Source organism: Protomyctophum bolini (assembly GCF_963924005.1).
Source record: "Protomyctophum bolini genome assembly, chromosome: 10".
Lineage (NCBI taxonomy): Eukaryota > Metazoa > Chordata > Actinopteri > Myctophiformes > Myctophidae > Protomyctophum > Protomyctophum bolini.
Genome location: NC_137871.1, coordinates 44,438,861 through 44,448,860, shown reverse-complemented (window position 1 = coordinate 44,448,860; position 10,000 = coordinate 44,438,861). Strand labels below are relative to the sequence as shown.

The 10,000-nt window shown below is 41.9% G+C and overlaps 1 protein-coding gene across 1 annotated transcript in view; it reads left to right on the top strand.

Annotated features, from left to right (window-relative positions):
* snx25 (sorting nexin 25) overlaps positions 1-10,000 on the top strand; it is a 50,230-nt gene that overhangs the window by 28,574 nt on the left and 11,656 nt on the right. The window contains 5 exon segments of the mRNA XM_080774426.1: positions 3,623-3,748; positions 4,055-4,219; positions 5,704-5,835; positions 7,774-7,914; positions 9,918-10,000. The exon segment at positions 9,918-10,000 is cut by the window's right edge and continues 31 nt beyond it. Of these exon segments, the coding sequence (XP_080630552.1) occupies positions 3,623-3,748; positions 4,055-4,219; positions 5,704-5,835; positions 7,774-7,914; positions 9,918-10,000 (647 nt within the window).

The following is a 10,000-nucleotide window of genomic DNA, read 5'->3' as shown; positions in this document are numbered from 1 at the left end:
ATGTAAATATGAAATAAATGCTTAAACATGTAGCTATAGGTGTAATGTTAGAGACCACAGAAGACATGTAAATATGAAATAAATGCTTAAACATGTAGCTAGCTAGGTGTAATGTTAGAGACCACAGAAGACATGTAAATATGAAATAAATGCTTAAACATGTAGCAATAGGTGTAATGTTAGAGTCCACAGAAGACATGTAAATATGAAATAAATGTTTATGCTTAAACATGTAGCTAGGTGTAATGTTAGAGACCACAGAAGACATGTAAATATGAAATAAATGCTTAAACATGTAGCTATAGGTGTAATGTTAGAATCCACAGAAGACATGTAAATATGAAATAAATGCTTAAACATGTAGCTATAGGTGTAATGTTAGAGACCACAGAAGACATGTAAATATGAAATAAATGCTTAAACATGTAGCTAGCTAGGTGTAATGTTAGAGACCACAGAAGACATGTAAATATGAAATAAATGCTTAAACATGTAGCTATAGGTGTAATGTTAGAGTCCACAGAAGACATGTAAATATGAAATACATTTTTATGCTTAAACATGTAGCTAGGTGTAATGTTAGAGACCACAGAAGACATGTAAATATGAAATAAATGCTTAAACATGTAGCTATAGGTGTAATGTTAGAGTCCACAGAAGACATGTAAATATGAAATAAATGCTTAAACATGTAGCTAGGTGTAATGTTAGAGTCCACAGACAGAAGACATGTAAATATGAAATAAATGCTTAAACATGTAGCTATAGGTGTAATGTTAGAGTCCACAGAAGACATGTAAATATGAAATAAATGCTTAAACATGTAGCTATAGGTGTAATGTTAGAGACCACAGAAGACATGTAAATATGAAATAAATGCTTAAACATGTAGCTATAGGTGTAATGTTAGAGACCACAGAAGACATGTAAATGTGAAATACATGCTTAAACATGTAGCTATAGGTGTAATGAACATGTAGCTATAGGTGTAATGTTAGAGTCCACAGAAGACATGTAAATATGAAATAAATGCTTAAACATGTAGCTAGGTGTAATGTTAGAGTCCACAGAAGACATGCAAATATGAAAAAATGATTAAACATGTAGCTAGCTAAGTGTAATGTTAGAGACCACAGAAGACATGTAAATATGAAATAAATGCTTAAACATGTAGCTAGGTGTAATGTTAGAGACCACAGAAGACATGTGAATATGAAATAATTGGTTAAACATGTAGCTATAGGTGTAATGTTAGAGACCACAGAAGACATGTAAATATGAAATAAATGCTTAAACATGTAGCTAGGTGTAATGTTAGAGACCACAGAAGACATGTGAATATGAAATAAATGGTTAAACATGTAGCTATAGGTGTAATGTTAGAGACCACAGAAGACCTGTAAATATGAAATAAATGCTTAAACATGTAGCTATAAGTGTAATGTTAGAGTCCACAGAAGTGAACCTTTTCAAGCCTGTTTTCTCAACTCGCTGTTTCTCTGCCAGACATTACTCTATAAGCCATATCTCCAAAACTGGTGGGTCAACCTGAACAACCAATAATGTCAATTTGAAGCTATGATTCCCTGTTTTCACGTGACATGAAAAAAACACAAACCATGGCAGTCCCTCAGTCAAATCTGGTCACATTTCACTCCTTCCACCAGTGAGTGACAAACAAACAAACAAACACGCCTTCTTTAATCTTGAATCTCAAAGAGCGGCTCTGGCAGAAAATCTCCTTTAGCCACAGCGGCCAATCCTGATGGAACGTCTCTTCCCCCCCCCCCCCCCCCCCCCCCCGCCCAATGGCATGTGAGCATGTTAATGGTCACTTCAATGGGTTGTCTTTGCTGTCCCATGGTGTACACACACACACACACACACACGCACACGCACACGCACACGCACACGCACACGCACACGCACACACACGCACAAGTACCATGGTCAAATTGATCTCCCTCGCTTTAGACTCGAGTAACAGCATAATTAAATGTGCGGATGATACCACAGTGATCGGACTACTAACCGACGGTGATGAGAGGGCCTGTAGGAGGGAGATAGAGGATCTGACTCTGTGGTGCGATAACCACAACCTCTCACTTAACACCAAATAAGACCAAAGAAATCACTGTAGACTTTAGGAAGTCCAAAGGTATCCACACCACCCCCGTTTCCATCAAAGGGTTCCATCTGTCGACATAGTTGATAACTTTAAATTCCTGGGCATAGACATCACAGACACATTCACATGGTCACTCATACACATCACAGACACAATCACATGGTCACTCAACACCATACACATCACAGACACAATCACATGGTCACTCAACACCATACACATCACAGACACATTCACATGGTCACTCATACACATCACAGACACATTCACATGGTCACTCATACACATCACAGACACATTCACATGGTCACTCATACACATCACAGACACATTCACATGGTCACTCATACACATCACAGACACATTCACATGGTCAGTCATACACATCACAGACACATTCACATGGTCACTCATACACATCACAGACACATTCACATGGTCACTCATACACATCACAGACACATTCACATGGTCACTCATACACATCACAGACACATTCACATGGTCACTCATACACATCACAGACACAATCACATGGTCACTCAACACCATACACATCACAGACACATTCACATGGTCACTCATTCACATCACAGACACATTCACATGGTCACTCATACACATCACAGACACATTCACATGGTCACTCATACACATCACAGACACATTCACATGGTCACTCATACACATCACAGACACATTCACATGGTGACTCATACACATCACAGACACATTCACATGGTCACTCATTCACATCACAGACACATTCACATGGTCACTCATACACATCACAGACACATTCACATGGTCACTCAACAACAATTTACAATTTAGGCATTTAGCAGACGCTCTTAATCCAGAGGGACTTACATTAAGCAAGACCAAAAGCATGGGAATACATCACATAAAAGCATTTATCATGAAACATGCGTAAGCTAAGAAAGTAACAGTGGAATATCTATATAATTAAACTATACATATGAACTATACATATATACTATACATATACATAGACCCCTTAGGTCATCTGAGGCTGGCCTACTGATAGTTCACCCCATAGCTGGAACAAAACATGGTGAAGCAGCATTCCACCATTATGCACCACAAACCTGGAATAACATTCCAGGTTACATTAGAAAATCCCCAACCATAGCCGTTTTTAAGTCAAATTTAAAAACACTACACACACACTTATTACACTAAGTTATATTAGGCAAATTATAGTTGTTTAAAATGAAATACTCGTAAATTCATCACACAGACACACACATACAGTAATGTAGAGAAGAGAAAAGAAGAAAATCCATATTTACATGACGGTAAAATTACGATATTGGGTATTATCGGTATTCGATATAAGTGTGTGTGTGTGTGTGTGTGTGTGTGTGTGTGTGTGTGTGTGTGTGTGTGTGTGTGTGTGTGTGTGTGTGTGTGTGTGTGTGTGTGTGTGTGTGTGTGTGTGTGTGTGTGTGTGTGTGTGTTCTGTGGCATTAGGTTGCAGAGACGATGCGGGAGCGCTACTACCCGTCCTTCCTGGTGTCCGACTTCTACGATAGGCTGATCAGACGAGAAGAGCAGCGCAGCCAATCACATAGCAGTGCCGAGGACAAGGAGGAAGGGGTCAGTCGGGCACGCACGCACGCACACACACACGCACGCACGCACACACACACACACACACACGCACACGCACACAGACTGATGTCAGGGAGGTATAGATCAACAACCTATAACTGAACAACCAATATGTCAATTTGAAGCTATAGATTCCCTGCTTTCACATGACGTGAAAAAAACAAAATCCATTGGCAGTCCCTCAGTCAAATCTGGTCACATATCATCGGTATATATTTCCCCAGTCCTACGTACCGTACGCAGTCGCAGCGTGCATGTGTATCATCTGTATTTTGGTCTCGTCCCAACCAGTGTCCGGGGCTGGACGCGGGAGACGTGGCGTGCGACGAAGGCAGCCGAGGCATCAACGAGCAGGCCAGCTACGCCGCCACCAAACTGCGGCAGCTCCACGACAAGCTGCTCTACAAACGGCAGGCGCTCTGCGCCATGCAGAACGCACCCAAACACGATAAGAAGGTGCGCAGTTTTAAAATGTACACATCATTGTGTATAATATACTCTTTGATTTGATTTGTTGTATACTTTGTATACGTAGGTTTCTCGAGGCATGTCATGGATGCGTTATTTAATTTAGTAATTTAGTTTCTGCCTCTTGGCCAGTTGAAATTGTAAAAGAGAGCTCCGTCACAATGTGTTTTTATACTGGTTAAATACAATTTACCATTTAGGCATTTAGCAGACGCTCTTAATCCAGAGCGATTTACATTAAGCAAGAACAAAAAAGCATGGGAATACATCACATAAAAAGCATTTATCATGAAACATGCGTAAGCTAAGAAAGTAACAGTGGAATATCTATATAATGAAACTATACATATACACTATCCATATATACTATACTATGCTATACATATTATGTACTATGACGTGCTATGACTACATACAATGCAATTATAGTGCTGTCTACATAACATGCTATAAGTCTGTATCAAATGCTATCTAAGTCTACAGAAATGCTATCTAAGGGGGTGGGGTAAGTGCTATGGGCCATGATGGAGTCTGAAAAGGTGGGTTTTCAGACTAAAAATAAAACATGAATAAGAGACTTCTGCGTACATCTAAACGCTAGCTCAACATACACCACACATACCCAAACCTGACAAAAAAAGCTGTGTACCTGTTATGTAGGCGGGAACCCCTTTTGGTGTTTTAAACATTATGTTATAATTTAGCTATTGTAAAATAGCAGATCTACAAGCTCATAGCGTGGCACCGAGCGCGCTACGAGCGCTACGAGCTTGTAGGTCTGCTGTTTTTGAAAAATCGTTTAAATGTGGCGCAAATCCTTGAATATATTTTTCAGAGCGAAGATCTTTAACTAAAATATTGGCTTCTGGGGGGGGGGGTCCCTGGAACTGCATATTTTTAGATGGGGGTCCGTGGCCCAATAGACATAGTTATGGGGGTCCTTGAAATGGAAAAGTTTGAGCACCGCTGACATAGAAACATGGGTTTTTCAGAAAAATTTTAGGATTTAGAAGCCGTTATTTTTTCTCAGTCCAAAATGGGTTTTTCTGGACTGGAACCCCTTTTGGTACAGCTTTTTCAGGAAACTGTCATTTTCAAACAGACGTTTTTAATAATCTGATCTCAGGTCAGAGTGGGTTTTAAGAGAGTCCTCGCATTATGTCACATCCGTTTAAATAATCTGATCTCAGGTCAGAGTGGGTTTGAAGAGAGTCCTCGCATTATGTCACATCCGTTTAGAAAGGAACACATGGCTGATTCATTCCTTTTGAATCTCATTCACTTCTTAGAACATTTTGTAAACTCTGTGTGTGTGCGTGTCTGTGTGTCTGTGTGTGTGTGTGTGTGTGTGTGTGCGTGCATGCGTGTCTGTGTGCGTGTGTGTGTGTGTGTGTGTGTGTGTGTGTGTGTGTGTGTCTGTGTGCGTGTGCGTGTGCGTGTGCGTGTGCGTGCGTGTGTGTGTGCGTGTGCAGCTAGTGAGCAAGTTGAAGGAGGAGATCGTGTCCATGGAGAGGGAACACGCTGAGCTGCAGCAACACATCAGCAGAACCGACTGGTGGTGCGAGAACCTGGGCCACTGGAAGGCCTCCATCTGCACGGCCGAGGTTTGTTACGCTCTAACAGTAGAACCTGGGCCACTGGAAGGGTTCTATCTGCACGGCCGAGGTTTGTTTAGAACCTGGGTCACTGGAAGGCCTCCATCTGCACGGCCGAGGTTTGTTTAGAACCTGGGTCACTGGAAAGCCTCCATCTGCACGGCCGAGGTTTGTTACGCTCTAACAGTAGAACCTGGGCCACTGGAAGGGTTCTATCTGCACCGCCGAGGTTTGTTACGCTCTAACAGTAGAACCTGGGCCACTGAAGGGTTCTATCTGCACCGCCGAGGTTTGTTTAGAACCTGGGCCACTGGAAGGGTTCTGTCTGCACCGCCGAGGTTTGTTTAGAACCTGGGTTTGTTTAGAACCTGGGTTTGTTTAGAACCTGGGTTTGTTTAGAACCTGGGTTTGTTTAGAACCTGGGTCACTGGAAGGGTTCTATCTGCACCGCCGAGGTTTGTTTAGAACCTGGGTTTGTTTAGAACCTGGGTCACTGGAAGGGTTCTTTCTGCACCGCCGAGGTTTGTTTAGAACCTGGGTTTGTTTAGAACCTGGGCCACTGGAAGGCCTCCATCTGCACCGCCAAGGTTTGTTACTTAAAGGGACACTTCACCCTTTTTGCAAAAAAATATATGTTAATGAAGTTTAGAAGCTTTAGAACACTTTCCTGGGGGTCTTTATGTGTGTAATGTGTGGTTTTAGATATTTTAGATTGTAGCAGTGAGCCTGTTGTCTCTGATGTCATGGACACTGGGCTCACTTCCTTCCTGGACTACATGTTGTCTCAGTAAGACAGCTCTCCCCCCTATCCACAAGGAGAAGCAGTGCACCAAAGAATTATGGGAATTGTAGTCCAGGAAGGTAGTGAGACCAGTGTCCATGACATCAGAGACAACAGGCTCACTGCTACAATCTAAAATATCTAAAACCACACATTACACACATAAATACCCCCAGGAAAGTGATCTAAAGCTTCTAAACGTCATTAACATATATTTTTTTGTGTCCCTTTAAGCAGCCGGGCGGTGCTTAGACGCCCGCACGGCATGTGTTTGTAAAGCAATGAAGCGCTCCCCTTCCCCAGTTCAGCTACAAGGCTGCAGTTTGATACAAAGTGATTGAAGGAGTGGCTTATCGGTGAAATTTACACCGGTCACGTGACGGTAACCAGCCAATCAGAATGAAGTATTGGGACTACCCGTTTTAGAATAGACATGTAACGATAAACTCAACTCACGATACGATACGTATCACGATATGAGGTTCACCATACGATTTTTCACGATATTTTCAACACAATGATTTTTCCAGACAAATTACCTATTGTGTTTTTTTTTATGATTCATCTCCCCCCCCTCCCCCCAAAGCTTTTTCACAATTTTTATTTAACTACATTGCAAAGATAATTGCCTTCCTTGATGTATTAATGAGCATCAATAACGACCATCACCTGGGCACAGTCACAGACACATTATACAGCTCCCCTCTACAGTCACAGACACATATACAGCTCCCCTCTCCAGGCCTCTACTGTCTCATTTCTCTCCCTTTATTTTGAAAATCGATTTTTATTTTTAATAAATCCGACGATACATATCGTCGGGATATAACATCGATGTATCGCGATATACGATATATCGTTACATGCCTATTTGTCACACTCCAACGTTAGAACCTGGGTCACTGTGAAGGCCTCCCATCTGTCCTTCAAAGAAGTGAAATGAAAAAGAAAGTTACTGTGTGTGTGTGTGTGTGTGTGTGTGCGCGTGCGTGTGTGTGTGTGTGTGCGTGTGTGTGTGTGTGTGCGTGCGTGTGTGTGTGTGTGTGTGCGTGTGCGTGTGCGTGTGCGTGTGCGTGTGTGTGTGTGTGTGTGTGTGTGTGTGTGTGTGTGTGTGTGTGTGTGTGTGTGTGTGTGTGTGTGTGTGTGTGTGTGTGTGTGTGTTCCAGGCCACAGAGGAAGCGGGGGAGACGGTAGCGTGTTACGGCGTGTGCGTCAGCCTGTCGGAGGCAGAGGAGACGGCCAACAGTCGCTGGAGCGTCCACAGGAAACTGACAGAGTTCCACATCCTGCATCGCAAACTCACAGAGGTAACGGACGCACCACACGGCATCCCAGAGCCCGAGGCTCGGCCCCGGCCCGGCCCGACTAATTATCGTGCATTTTTGGTTCCCGGTCCCTACCCGAAAATGTCGGGCCGGGTCGGTTATAGGGTCGGGTTCGGGCAGAGATTCAGAACTGTAGCTCAGGTGTAGAGTGGCTCGGATGGGGGAACCATAAGGGTTCCCAGGTCAATCCTGGCATAGCTATGCTATCCGAATGGTTTCTTGCAAATTGGCAAATTGGCAAATTGGCCCATTGGCCCATTGGCCCATAGCACTTACCCCACCCCCTTAGATTAGCATTTGATACAGACTTATAGCATGTTATGTAGACAGCATAAGTGCATTGTATGTGCTATTGTCATAGCACGTCATAGTACATATGTATAGCATAGTAGTATAGATGTATAGCTTATATGTATAGTTTCATTATAGATATTCCACTGTTACTTTCTTAGCTTACGCATGTTTCATGATAAATGTTTTTATGTGATGTATACCCATGCTTTTTTGTTCTTGCTTAATGTAAGTCGCTCTGGATTAAGAGCGTCTGCTAAATGCCTAAATTGTAAATTGTAAATTGCAAATAAGTTATCACTAAATGTAAATAAATCTAATTTTATAGTTTTTGTGAGCAAAAACAAAAAATACAGTCATCATAGAGCTAAGATCTCTATTGGTGGGATTGAAATGAGTCAAGTTTCATCCACCAAGTTCCTAGGAATCCTGGTGGATGAAAGATTGTCTTGGAAAGAACACATACATACAGTAACCAACAAAGTTTCAAGATCATTTGGTATCATCAGAAGAATTAGGGGCCTGGTTCATCAGGCTTGCCTCTTAACCCTCTATTACAGTTTGATTTATCCATATCTCATTTATTGCAATACTGTTTGGGCAAGTACTTATCCATCCAATCTACAAAAATGTTTAATTATTAAAAATAAATGTGTAAGAATAGCTACCTCTTCTCACTATTTGGCTCCATCTGCTCCTTTGTTTAAAAATCTAAGTGTACTGTCTGTCTATGACATTAACATATAGTACAATCCTGTTCTTTCATATATAAATGCACTTACCTTCCAAATATGCTTCCTACAACTTTCAAAGAATATTTTAAGACCAACTCTCAGGTTCATGATTATAATACTAGACAATCCGACAATATTCATCCTCCCTTCAGCCGTACCACTCTTAGCCAGTTCTTCATAAAAGTCAGAGGTTCTTTACTCTGGAATTCACACATACTTATTGCCAACTCCGCATCTTCACTCAATAACTTTAAACATAGATTGAGGGCCAGCCTCTTGAAGTTACCCTCTCCAATTTATTCTAACGTAATGTAGCGCACGCACGCACGCACACACACACACACACACACACACACACACACACACACACACACACACACACACACACACACACACACACACACACACTTCACAAGTGTAAATAATTTCTTGTTGTTTTTGTTTCTGTTATTTTCCATACCTATGTTTGATTACTTTGTCTTACTATTTGTATATTACTATTTGTCAAATTGTATATTAACCTTGCATGAGAACCACATATAAGCCCTCCCTGGGTTTCTTTTCTCACCTGCACACACTTCTCTTTTATTGATGTTACCTTTTTGTACTGTTTTTATTGTGCGAAATAAACTAAACTAAATCCCTGTGGGCTCCCCCAGAGTTAGTGTCGAAGTGTCCTTGAGCAAGACACTGAACCCCTAAGTGCTCCTGATGTGCTGGTCGGTGCCTTGCATGGTTTCCTACCGTCATCGGTGTATGAATGTGTTTGTGAACGGGTGAATGTACTGCACGATCTGGGTAAAATGCCTTGGATAAAGGCGTTCTATAAATGCACCATTTACCATTTACCTTAGGCTTTCACTATCCAATAAAGTCAAGATAACCTTAGACAAAACTCTCTCTCTCTCTCTCTCTCTCTCTCTCTCTCTCTCTCTCTCTCTCTCTCTCTCTCTCTCTCAGTGTTTCCCGTCACTGAAGAAGCTCCAGCTGCCGTCTCTCAGTAAGCTGCCCTTCAAATCCATCGACCAGAAGTTTCTGGAGAA